Genomic DNA, 13,124 nt, shown 5'->3' with positions numbered 1-13,124 from the left:
TATAGAATATAAAATAAGAAACTGAGCAGGCTGGACTATGTGACAGCAGGGCCATGTTAAACTGCCATCTAATAAAGGTATAAAGATCCATTAGGCCATATAGTTAACAATATATTAAGACTGAGAGAGGGGGCAATATTGCTGAATGAACCTAGGAATGCTGCCTTTGTGTGATTCTTTTCTCTCTGTTCTATTTACTTACTTGTAGCATAGCCCAGCAGCAGTGCTGTCTCAATCAACTGGAAGAGTTACACTGTACAGCTGGAATAGATATTGCCAGTAAGCAAGAAGACTGTGACTCAGATAAGAGCAATGCTACCTGTGAAGACAAAATAACTAAAGTAAGACTGGTTGTCTTAATTTTTTCCCTCTGAATTTTACCTCTTAGTCTTCCTCACTTTGGTTTAGTGGTTTTCAGACTGTATTCCTAGAACTGAAGGGTTCCTGAGGAAACTGATTGGGGTTCCTCAACAGGAAAGTGGGTAATGGAGAAGACCTGCCTATCATTACTCATGTTCTACTGGAGTTCATGGACTAGTACTGGACAGAGCCTCCTCGTTGGTCATATTGACTGAGCCATTGTGGGAGCTGTAATCCCAAAACTATATTTTTCTTCAGTCTATGGTATTCTGTACACCCTAGGCCCAGGGCATTTAAGGGAGCATTCACACTATGAAAATAACCCAGCGTGAAACTAGATTATTTCCTTGGCATTCACTCTTGTTCCAAATGCACTTGGTGCATTTTGTGGGAGGGCTACCCCAAAACCCACTTAACCCAGGATATTTGATACAGGGTTTTTGTCCTCATCTTTTTGATGCATTGCCGCCCATGTGAATGTGCTATTGAATCGATTTGGAGTGCTTTGAATTGAAAGGAAGGGAAGGGGTTTCATATGGAAAGGCGGAACATACACATCCTACCTGACAATTGCCCTTCTACTTGGGGCAACTTCTTTCGCTGCTCCCCTCAGCCCAGGGTGACCAGGCATGGGATTGGTAGGATCGCCATAAATCAGAAATAGGGTGAACAGATGTACACCTTTTCCAGGACATGTCCTCCATTTCAGCCAGGAGGAATTCCAAAATGTCCTCCAGTTTATGTTGGGGGCGGTTACCACTGCTCTGTGTGTGTGGATGGGGTTTGCCTTTGTTTCCAATGTATGGCAAACCTACAGCCAGTTTTCTTGGCAACATTTCTTCAGAAGGGGGTTGTCATGGGCATCCTCTGAGGCTGAGAGAATGTGACTTGTCCAATGGGTCACCCAGTGGGCTTCCATGGCTGAGTGGAGAATCGTAGTCCAACACCCAAACCACTAAGCGGTAAGTTCAACTTTATCTCAGAATGCTTTTTCTCCCGCCTCCTCCTCCTCCAGCCAGTTTGCCTGACTCTCATGTCTCTGCAAGGTACTTTTGTTCCCCCCCCCCCCACACACGTGCACACACTCATCAAAATGGGGGGAGAGGGATGATGCAGATCATTTAACTATTTTAAATAACAACGATGGCATGTGTGAATAGCAACAGGGTTAATGCCTCTGAGAGATTTGGTAACCCAAAACATAACCCAAAGCGTAATTACGCGGTGCTGGAGGATGGGACTTCTGGGGGGAACAGAACTTCCAGGGGCAGGGACTTCCAGAGATGGGACTTCCCTGGAGACAGCTGAAAGCCCAGGAGGGGGGGGGAAGAGGAGGAACAGGCACACAGGGAGGGGAGGCAGCTGAAGGCCCAGGAGGACAGGGGAAGAGGAGAAACAGATGCATGCCTGTTCCTCCTTTCCCCTGCCCTCCTGTCTCTCTGTGTACTCTCATAAATGGCTTTGTGTGCCAAAGAGGGCACGTGTGCCATAGGTTTGCACCATTATACTAGACTGAAAACTGCAGGCCTTTAAAGGCTGCAGGCCTTTAAAGGCTGTGTAGAAGAATTTCAGCAGGTATTGCTTCTCCCTCAAGGAAATAAAGTAACAACTGCTGAAATTCCCTCTTCTACACAATCATTAAAAATACAAAATCCCTCTAGTTTTCAGTCTGGCAGCACTTGTCACCAGCCTGGCTAGTGCAAACTATGAAACCATTGTATACATACAGAAACACTTTGTAGATTTTACAAGTCTTCTTTGTATTTCTATCTGAATTGTTTTCAGACAACAAGAGACCTCTAGTGGCAGTTGCTAATATATTATTAGTGCAGTATATGCTCTGAGGCCAATGATGCTTGGGAATTCAGTTTTGCCAGCTCTTTTTTTCCCCAAATGAAGGAGCTAGATGTCAGGCTGCTACAAAAACTGTTAACAATATATAAGGCACCAGTTTTGCTGAAACTAAGCATGCCTTCTGCTTGGTACCTTGCTAGGCAACTGTCTTAGAAACGTATGATTTCTAGCATAGGAAAAAAGGAGGATAATACTTTGTCACTTCCATGAATTGGCAGTGGAATAATTCAGAAATGATATTCATCCTAGATATTATAGAAAAGAAAGGAGAAGGAGACATGGGGCTGCTATTGCAATGTCACTGAAATGTCCAAGTTCCTGAAATGGTGAGGCTTTCAGGAACAACACTCTAGTTATCTTTTGAAAAATGGCTATACACTCCTGACCCCAAACCCACCCCCCATGGGGAAAAATGTGCAGGGTAATATTGACATCTAAATGTGTACAGATCCAGCACAGCAACATATCATAGTAACAAATACCTGCTTAAACTTTGCTGGAGTACACAGGGTTTGTTGGCAAAAAGGTCACAGCATGTGCTGTCTACTTACAATTGAATGAATGACTGAGTAGAGGGAAAAGAAAGAGATCAGATATTGTTCTGACAAACCAAGAACAAAAATATAAGTTCATAACAGACATTGTGTTGGGGCCAGGTTGACCAAATGCAGGAGTAAAGCATCATTCTCTAGCTCAGACTAAGGTCTGAAACAGATGGGCAGACGAGCGGCTTTTGGCTGATCTGGGGGTGTGGTGTTTACACAGTGCATGCTCCCAGAGTGCCCTGAAGCCACACTAAGGCTACCAAAGGCAGCCCAAAACCAGCCCTAGGAGCAGAAAAGATCTGCTCCTATTTGAAGCCACAGGAGGAGGCACCCTCAGGGCTGCAGCATGTGCTTGCTGCAGCCCCTAGGCTATTGGGCTCAGAGCGGCTTCTAGTCGCTCCTTTCTGCCCATCTGCTTCACCCCTAAATAATCTTAAATGAAACAAATTCATGGGCCAGACAGAATAATGCTTATCCTGCTGCACAGCCTGTCACGTAAAGAGGAGTAGCTCATAAGAACTGGCCCCATCCATCTCATGTGCTTGGCCCTTCCTCTACCAGCCTCAGGAGGCGCCACAGAGATGGTATGTCTGATTAAAGTATCAATACCTAGGCTAAAATTGTTTGCAGTCTTCCTAAAGAAGTGATTGTCCTGTTTTGGCCTACACACATTAGCAAATCCTCCAAAATTTGAAAACCAGGACATGTATGGCCGTGCAACAGTAGAATGTGGTCAAGATGGCAAAAGTTGTTAATGGGGTGCCCCCTGGGAAAGGGAAGATTTTTTTCCTCTCCTATCTCCCTGCTCAGTTAATTGAGTTCAAACCGCATTAGCAGTTTTTACTCAGTTTGCAACAATTGAAGTAGACAGAGAATAAAGGTGGGAGGGGGAGAGAGAAATTGCACATGGAGACAATATTTAGTCATTTGGCTCTCATGTGGTTGATGTGAACCTACAGAGAGAAGCAGATGGGAAGGCTGGGATGTATGTGTTCCCTTTCTCATGATAATGAGATACTGGGTTGATAAAGAAGTACCATTCTATATTTATTTAAGAATCTTAACATACTTTGAATGTGTATTTCTTTTTGTTGTTGCACTCATCTAGTTACCCATTGGTAATTCTTGCTGAAGTCCCTTAGCAGGGGTCAAATCATCCTTCCGTGTGCTACAGAAATACAGGACAACTGACATTAACAGAATTAAAGTAAATTGGTTTTGAGGGCTTGTGAATATGATATTTTTCCTGAGAGAAGAAAAGGAAAGATTCTCAGTAGCTCATTGACATTGGCACTGAAACGAGGTCTAGATCAGATTTCCCTGCATAGTTGGTACTATAGCTACAAAGGTTGTTCCGTTTGTTCTTACCCAGGGAGTCTTTTGTCATCATGATAGCCTCAATTCTCTCCTCTGCAGTGCAGGTTAACAACACTGATCTCTAATAAGGACTACTGAGATGATCTGTGTGAAGCAGTTAGAGTATTTAATAAAGCACTTTGTTTCTGTTCTGTACTGAATGGAATATTGGGTACTCCAGTGTGCATACACATGTGCTTATATATATATATATATATTAAACTTTGTAAAGATGCCCTGCAACATTTGACTTAAAAGATGTGAAAAAGTAAGTCAGATAGATAAATAGTTTGGTCGTGGTGGGCAATGCAGAACTCTTTTTAAAGTCAGCATCTACATAATGGGAATCCATATCACCCCTTTATTGTTAATAGCACAGCCCTGGTGGTGCAGTGGTTAAATTCCTGTACTGCAGCCACTCACTCATAAACTACAAGGTTGTGAGTTCAATACCAGGTAAAAGCACAAAGGTGTTGCCCTAAACCAAAAGAACAGACTAGCAAAACAAAAAAAGTCTAGGGGAAAGTGTCAACAGAAAAATGCATTAAAAAGTTTTATTATCCAAAGTATTGAAAAAGTAATGAAATGGTGGGATACAGACTGCCCAAAAGGGTGGTCTCCCGTCGCCCTCATTTGTTGCGCAAGGGAGCTGCAGCGGACAAACCACACAGCTCCCTTGCGCAACAAAAAGAAGCCGCAAAAAGCGGCTTCTTTCTGCGGCACCATTATGACACCGCAAGGTGCCAATGGCGCACTTGTAGTGTCATGAAGGTGCCGCAACGTGCGGATGCTAGGTTCCGTCACGTCAAAATGGCGGCGCCCATGTGTATAGGGTGCCGCCATTTTTATGCTCCTATCACGTGCGAGGGGCATTTGAAAGCGCTGCCCCTCACATGTAACGGGGGCGCCTCATAGCACCCGTTTAAATAGGACCATATATTAGCTATAATTCTCTGTCATTCAGGCAAACCGTATGTATTCAAGGCTGTGTGTTCTGCCTGAAGATGAAAGCAACAGACAGTATACAATGTCCATTTGCATACAGAATATAAAGTACAAGTTTTGTCGATAAACATAAAAGACTGGAAACTATAAATCGCAAATGACATACAAGTAAGAAATGTCCAACAATCAAACTGCATATAATAGTATAAATGTATGCACTTTCAAAGGATATATAATAGAGGTAAAAGTAAATAAGTAAAAAACCAAATAAAACCAAATGCGTTTCGACTCACGTCTTACTCAGGGGAAAAAAATAAGCTGTTGTAGCAGCACAATGCTTTGTTATTAACATGGAGCCATCCAGTGTAAGTAGGAAGTAAATTAGGCAATCAATTCTTGATCCTGGTTGCTCCACTGGATTGTAGTGCTATTGTGAGTTCAATACCAGCCAGGGTCTCGGGGTCAACTCAGCCTGGCATCCTTCCACGGTCACTAAAATAAGTACCCACCTTGTTGGGGGCAATTAGCTTACACATTGTAAACCACTTAGGGAGTGCTTAAGTGCGCTGATAAGCGGTATAGAAATGTACTTTCTAACTTGTTAACATGTTTTGTTGAATATAATGAGATTAACAAAGCAACTAGAATGAGATATTAAGAAAAGGTAATAGCTTGAACATTAATTTGTCTTGGCCTCCTCCTGGATTCTCATGCCCAATATTCTCCATAACACATTCTCAATGTGTCAGGATGAATTTCAGAACAACATGTTTGATCATAATGAGAAAATATTAAACCAATAAAAGCGAGAAAAAATAAAATGAGAAAAAGAAGTGGCTGAGTAATAGTTCTAATAAAATATTAATGTTTGCTTAGAAAGCAGTTAATAGAAAATAATTGAAATATTTTGAAATGAAATACATGATCCACCCATTAATGGACCTCAAAACAGTCATCAACCCAATGGAAAACTAGAAATTTATAGAGAGGTACCCATCTTGCCAGCATGATGTAATGGTTTACGTGTTGAAGTATAACTCTGGAGAATAGGATTCAAATCTCTACTCAGCCATGAAAACCCATTGGGTGACCTTGGGCAAGTCACATTCTCACAGCCTCAGAGGATGGTCATGGCAAACTCCCTTTGAAGAAACTTTCCAAGAAAATCCTGTGATAGGTTCACCTTATGGTCACCAGAAGTCAGAAACAATTTAAAAAGGGAGCAACACACAACAACCCATGTTAGCTTTTTTATTTTTAGTATTAAAAATAGGGAATGAAAGGAGGGAAAATAATCTTCTGTAAACATTTGTATTGCTTTAAAAACCCTGTAGACTGATTAGAAATAAGATTGATAAGAGGAGGATTTACAGCAAATTTTATGGAAGACTGGAATCCTCTAACACATTATTTGAATTGAAGTTAAGGGAATATATATAGAAAAGGCTTTGAAGATTAAAGTACAAAGGTGAATTGATTAGACTATATAACACCATGATATTGATTGTGATATTGAATGATATGTAGTATATTAACATATATACCGTATGTATATGTATAGGAAATAGACTCAAAATGCTTTTAGACAATATGGATAGGAATACTGAAGAAGGCAGAAGCTTTCCGCCCAAGCAGGGGACCATAAGTAAATACAGTCAGACCTTCGTATTCATGGCGGATCTGTTCTGCTCCCCTCCCCCCGGATATGAAAATCCGTGAATGCTCATGCCCCGTTAAAAGTAATGTCATTGTGGCACGTGTGCACCCTTTAGCACAGTCATATATATGTGCAACCATTAACTAAAACTCGGGCTTGTCGTCCGCAGATGGTTAAAGCCACGGATGGCAAGTCTGCCGATAAAGGGGACAGACTGTAGTTTAAGAAAATGAGACGGGTTGGTTTGAGTAAAGCCAATCTTCAGAAATTAGGAACTACTGTATTATATAGTCAGCCCTCCGTTTTCGCGGCAGATCCTTTTCGGACACACACATACCTGAAAATGCCAGCCACAGATGCAGGCGAAACATCAGGAGTAAACTCTTCTAGAACATGGGCACATAGTCTAAAACCCTCACAAAAAACTATATTAATTCTATCAGTGAAATTTCTAAAGGATCAGACTCTTTCTTCAGCAAAGTCCTTTGGCATCTTTAAGCCTAATTCATAAACCCAATTGTAAGTCCAACTAAAACAAATTGAAACAATGGCTGACTGGTTAGTGAACCTGTATGTAAAAGCCATTAGTTCAATGGGACCTACTTTAGTGGACATTGCAGTCCATGAAAGTTTATGGCTGAGTGACACTTATCATAAAACTCTTTAATCTTTCCAAAGAGCTTCAGGTTACATTCAAAAGGAGGAGAAAGGAATGAAGTGAATCCAGAGAAGAGGGATAGAAGGGAATACACATTGTTAAGACTTATTCCTCATTTGGAGACCATGTTGGGAGCTTGAAAAAGTTAATTTCTTTGATGCTGCAGTTGCCACATTTCCTCTGCAGCTGGCGATTCTGTGGAGGTTACAGTCCAAAAAGCAACACTATCAAGCTCTCACCACTGTCAGTGGTACCTAAGCTGCCAATGGGCCTTGAAGACTTTTCTGTCCTAAATTGCTTTTAATTAGCATTTTAATGCTCTGTAGTTAACCACCTATTTTTATTTTCCCCTTTGTCTGGTCACAACATGTTTATTGCCTAAACTGCTGCTGTACTATTTTTAGACTGCAGTTTTATAGATTGCAATTATGTTAGAATGAATTTTCTGTTTTCAGTATGTTCTAGGTGTGAATTGCATTGGGAGCTTTGAAAGGCAGTACATAAATGTTCATATGGATCTTAAATGAATAGAAAACTTCCATGACTACAGAGTACCGCTGTCTTAAAAGATGGAACTAGAGTGTCACCTTTACTGTATGATATAAAGCTCATTGGTAATGTGTCAATTGTGTTTTGGCAGAAATGCTGTTACTGCTGCTTTATGGGGAAGGTTGCTCAGAAGCAAGGGAACAGCTGTGAACAGAGTCTGTTGATGGGATACCAGTGTGGATTGGTCTTCAGGGCTTGTTGTGTTGAGGGACAAGAAAGTGCTGATACTTTAATTGTTGATGGTCCTAACAAAGAATTGGGTAAGTATAAACGAGAAACAACTTTCTGAGGCAAAACCTTATATTTTTGAAATGAGTAAAGGGAGAATAGTTGCAGATTGTCAGTGAGGTGGTTTACAAGGTTCTGGAGAGTTTGAGGTAACTGAGGACTGGCTTTAGATTTCTCCGTTATCTAAGCCAAGAAGGCTATCATCTTGATGGCCATGTGTTAATTGCCCTGCTCCTTCAACAGTAGCAGTGGGGAAGACTCTTTTAGGATATCACCAAGAATTTTCAAGGTACTTAGGCTTCTTAGAATGCTCACACATATTATCCCAAGATTCAGTTTCCTTACAGATGCCCCTCCCTCATTTGCCACCTTCGGGAAACTTTCCATAGTTTGGTAATCTGAGGAATCCTCAGAGCATCTATCCAGTATGTCATCCACATTTCAAGGGTATCTTAAGGTGAACAGTTGATGGCCAAGTTGATTGTGCCCTCACTGTTCCTCACATTCCTTGGTGCTGCGGAAATCCATGCAATTCTCTGATGAGCCGTTTATCTTTCAATGAAACTTGTTTTTCATCATTGACAATGAATTGCTCAAAACTCTTTGTTGAAGTCACTCTTGTCAATCTGTGTGTCGTGAGTGAATGTAGGACCACGTGTACTGCTATAAATCATCTTTGTGGTGTGTGATTGTTCCCATGTTCATATGATATCACTAAGATTCTGTATAAAACATCTTGATACATACTATTGTGGAGGTTGTGTTCTCTTTCGCTCCTACATTCTATAGATTACACATTGTATTATTCACTTGCATTTTGAAAAGTTACAGTCCAAGCTATCACCTCAGGACTGTACTATTTCATTCAGAAGCATGCAGAGACTAAGGGTATAAACTGGCAGCTGATGCTGGATAGAAGTTATGTGCTAGGGATGGGTGAAAAATTCATTTGGTTTGTGTGTTTGTTTTGTTTAGAATTTAGCCAAATTTACAAAATCCTTCATAATTGAGATGGAAAATATCCATATTTTCCATTTTTAATTTGAATTTAAAAGAATCAAAATATGCAAGAAAGCAAAACTGACAGATCATTAGTCCACCCAGGGAAAGAACAATGAGTGCTTAACTCTTTAAAGTATGGTGTATCCAGCATGTGAGAGTCAGCATGCTGTAGTAGTTTAACTGGACTAAGACTTCAGGGGATTGGTGGTCTAATCCCTGCTCATCCACCAGACTTTGAGCAAGTCACACTCAGCTTCAGAGGAAGGCAACAGCAAACCTCCTCCGAATAAATCTTTTCAAGAAAACCCTAGGATAGAGTTGCTGTAAATCAGAGCTAATCTGAAAGCACACAACAGCACTGCAACATCTAGCCATGTGGTGCTGCTGAATTAGGTTTGCAACTTATTTTTTTATGGCAAGCACTTCATCACAGCTGCATGCCAGGCAAGTACAACTTAGCCGTACCTGTGTTGTGAATAGCTATAGCTGTCAAATTTGTTATGTAGAGATGAGTGAGAATTTTATTTAGGTTTTTCAACACATTAAATTCACAGATTTCTAACAAAATCTATGGTAAAAATGTGAATATGTTTTTTAAAAAACTGAATATATGAGAAGACAAAGCACAGATTAATCCATCCCTTCCATGTTGTACGTTTGCTCCTCCCCATCATAAATAATCATATGAATCTCAGGTTTAAAACAAACTAATAACAAAAGATAATGCAGATGAAGATGCTGTTAAAATGATAGACTAATATGTCCCCTTCCCTCTCAATCTCTATATCTGTTTTGTTCTTTAGATTCAGTATCACCAGTGGAGGTTGACCATGAAGATCATTATCTTAATGATCGTTGCAGAGGTGAGCTAATTTGTACTGGGGAAAGTGGGGAGGCAGAGACACAACAGCAACTTGTAAGGTCAGTTTGTGTATTTGGGGCTGAGGTGAGACATGTATTAAAGGTTTCCCAATTCACTGTATATATACTAGTTCTATATAGTATAGACAGTTCCTAAGACTAATTCTTATGCATTTACTGTAATTAAATATCCTATAAAATTAATTTTGTTTTCGTCTTCTCTTCATCAGTCAAGTGGACTGTGAGGGACATATTTTTATTGTCCTATTTACAAATTCTCAATAAAGGTTAGCTGTACCATTACTGGAAGTGTCTGCAGATGGAATTGATCCAGTCCAAGGCACTTTGCCGACTGAAGCAGAGCTGCAAATTTCACTGTCCTCTCCTGCCCCACACATTTTCATGCCTTGGCCAGCCAAGGCTTACCAAATTATTTCGGCACCTGTGACATGACCTTCTCTCAAACCTAAGGTTACCTTTACCTCCTATACACAGGAAGCCCCTAGTCATAGACCACTTGCCCTGCGTTTACCTTATTAACACTGTTTTGAAGTATGTAAGGGCTAGGGTCCCAATTATCCCACAAATCAGTTCAGTGTTTCAGAAGGTTGCTTGCCTTTACTCTCAGTAGGAATAACAAGCAGACCTGTCTATTCTAATTGAATCATGGTCCCCTCTGGACTAACTGAACTGAACTACCTAGCGACAGTGGCATCACCAGGGTGGTGCAGACCAAGTGACACCACTGCTCCTCAGACATATGTCTTTGGGCAGAAATGGGCTGTGGTGTTTGCCTGTGTCCCTTTAAAATGCTGAAGAGATGTGTGAGTGGAGTGAGGCTTAATAGGATGAGAAAAGGAAGGCCCCAGAGGTTGTTTTTTTTTTTTTTAATTTTTTTAAAAGGCTTTAAAAACATCACATTTTACCCAATTTTCACTTCAACCACAAGAAATTATGTATATGTAAACGCATTTAGTAATAATAATAATAATAAAATTTATTTTATATCCCGCCCCTCTGCGAGACGCAATCGTGGTGGCTTACAACATTAAAAATATACATTCCCAAGCCATCATTCCCACCTCCTTTAAAATACAATTAAACAATTAATTTAGGCTGTGTGTATGACATTGCAATGTAAAGGTAATTTTGCTAGTTGTTTATGTTACAATTACAGTACATTCATCCCTCTACGTCTGCAGCTTTGGCTTTTGTGGATTCTATTATTCACAGATTTTATTAATATGTTCTCTCTAGGAATAATTAGGTCCTCCAGCGCAACTCTATGGTCAACTGAAGGACCTAGAGATTCCTAGACAGAACACTCCACTAGGCATTGTAGCTCCCCCAGCACAGTTCTGTGGTCAATGTATGGCAGATGTTGACAATAGAGTTGCACTGGAGGACTTAGAGATACCTAGAGAGGTGTTCTTTCAGGTAAAAACATAGTATTTTTGTTGTTTGCGGCTTTTCCACATTCATGGGTGTCCTGTGCCCCTAACACCATTGAATGTGGAGGTACGAGTGTATTACAATTACATTCAGTAATATACAGGACTCAGATTAATGAGTGACATTAGTACAAAAAATATTACTAAGGATTCTGTACTGGGTACTCTGGTAGAAGGTCAATGAGAAGCAGGATGGTGGTGGTGGTGATACCATAGTGATATGGTGTCACTAGGTGATGCCAAACCTAGTGACACCACTGCCTAGCGATTTCATCACAGCACCTGATACAGAAAACCTTACAAAGGCTCCCTCCCTGGTAGCAAAAATCTAGTGAGAATGAATCAGTTTAACCATCTTCTGTCTTTCTATGACCACCAAAATCTGTTGCATGAGATATCCGCTTCATTCTACTTGCCTTAGGCTGTCTCTCACGCTGAACAGAGTGATTGTTATCATCAGCATGTACAAAGCAGCAATGTTGGCTGAACTTATCATCCCAGATTCTTAGTTTACTTTAAAGCAATAATGTGAACTTGTGGTACATGTAATCTGGACAGAACAGATTATTCTTCTCTGGTTTTGAATTTCTGAATTATTAATGTTACAATTTTATGAATTATTGATTTGCTTCTTCAGAAGATATTACAGGTCAAATGGTTTTCATGACAAACCTTTAGAAAGAACTGTATGTATCTTGTGCTATTGTTCCTCACAACTATCTTTTGTTCTGTAGGAGGTGGTCCTTGCACGCAGCAATGTAGGGATACTGGTAGCAGTGTCCTCTGTTCTTGCTTTATGGGGTACCAGCTTCAGCCTGATGGCTTCACTTGTGAAGGTAATGAATTGTTGTTGTTTGTTTTTATTTCTTTGCATGCTGAGAAATACTACAACTAAGATAACCAGCAAGAAAACAAAACAAAGACACCCATTAATCCATAGTTTAGCTACCAGAGATACTTATTGTTACTTACTACAAGGCTAGAACCTTGTTTGTAGTGGAGCAGTAAACTTGTTTTTCATTTCTAGTCTGCAAGTGGGAGTTCACATAACTGATTTTTTTTTAATGAGAAACAGCTTCTGTGCATTCCTATACATAGGAATGTGTGCTCCGGTACAGCTGGAATACTCAGAATCATTGATATTAATAACTTCTGCACAGGATGCATTACATAGTTATCCAGAGGCCAATTATTTTATCATATTTTATTTATATGTTGCATTTCTCCCAGATTAGGGCTCAGCGCGGTTCACAGATAAAATAGGTTAAAAACTTACCAATACAATTTGAAAAACAATTAAAATAATTTCATTTCAACGGTATAAAATTACATTAAAATACAAAAGTTAAAAATACACACACCCCAATTAGAAGGCTCCCTGAGGATTTATTTTATTTTATTTATTCAAGGATTTATATCCCACTTAGCCTCTGGTGGAAGGGAGTTCCAGAGGGTGGGAGCAGCTGCTGAGAAGACTCTCTCTTGTGTCCTCACCGAGGGAATATCTAGAGATTCCCAGAGAGAACACTCCACTAGGTATTGTAGCTCTCCCAGCACAATTCTCTGGTCAGTGTCTGGCAGATGTTGACTATAGAGTTGCACTGGAGAACCTTGAGATTCCTAGAGAGGTGATCTCTCAGGTAACAGATATTTCCTGA

At 40.3% G+C, this 13,124-nt stretch overlaps 1 protein-coding gene across 1 annotated transcript in view; it reads left to right on the top strand.

The window, feature by feature from the left end:
* Positions 1-13,124, top strand: part of FBLN1 (fibulin 1) — a 90,319-nt gene that overhangs the window by 25,728 nt on the left and 51,467 nt on the right. The window contains exons 3-6 of the mRNA XM_089527216.1: positions 209-341; positions 8,016-8,184; positions 9,958-10,017; positions 12,201-12,302. Of these exons, the coding sequence (XP_089383342.1) occupies positions 209-341; positions 8,016-8,184; positions 9,958-10,017; positions 12,201-12,302 (464 nt within the window). The remainder of the gene's footprint in view (positions 1-208; positions 342-8,015; positions 8,185-9,957; positions 10,018-12,200; positions 12,303-13,124) is intronic.

Source organism: Sceloporus occidentalis, unplaced genomic scaffold, assembly GCF_023333645.1.
Source record: "Sceloporus occidentalis isolate IW3139 unplaced genomic scaffold, rSceOcc1.0.p SCAF_5, whole genome shotgun sequence".
Lineage (NCBI taxonomy): Eukaryota > Metazoa > Chordata > Lepidosauria > Squamata > Phrynosomatidae > Sceloporus > Sceloporus occidentalis.
The sequence above is the reverse complement of the archived record's forward strand: the minus strand, read 5'-3'. Positions and strand labels throughout refer to the sequence as shown.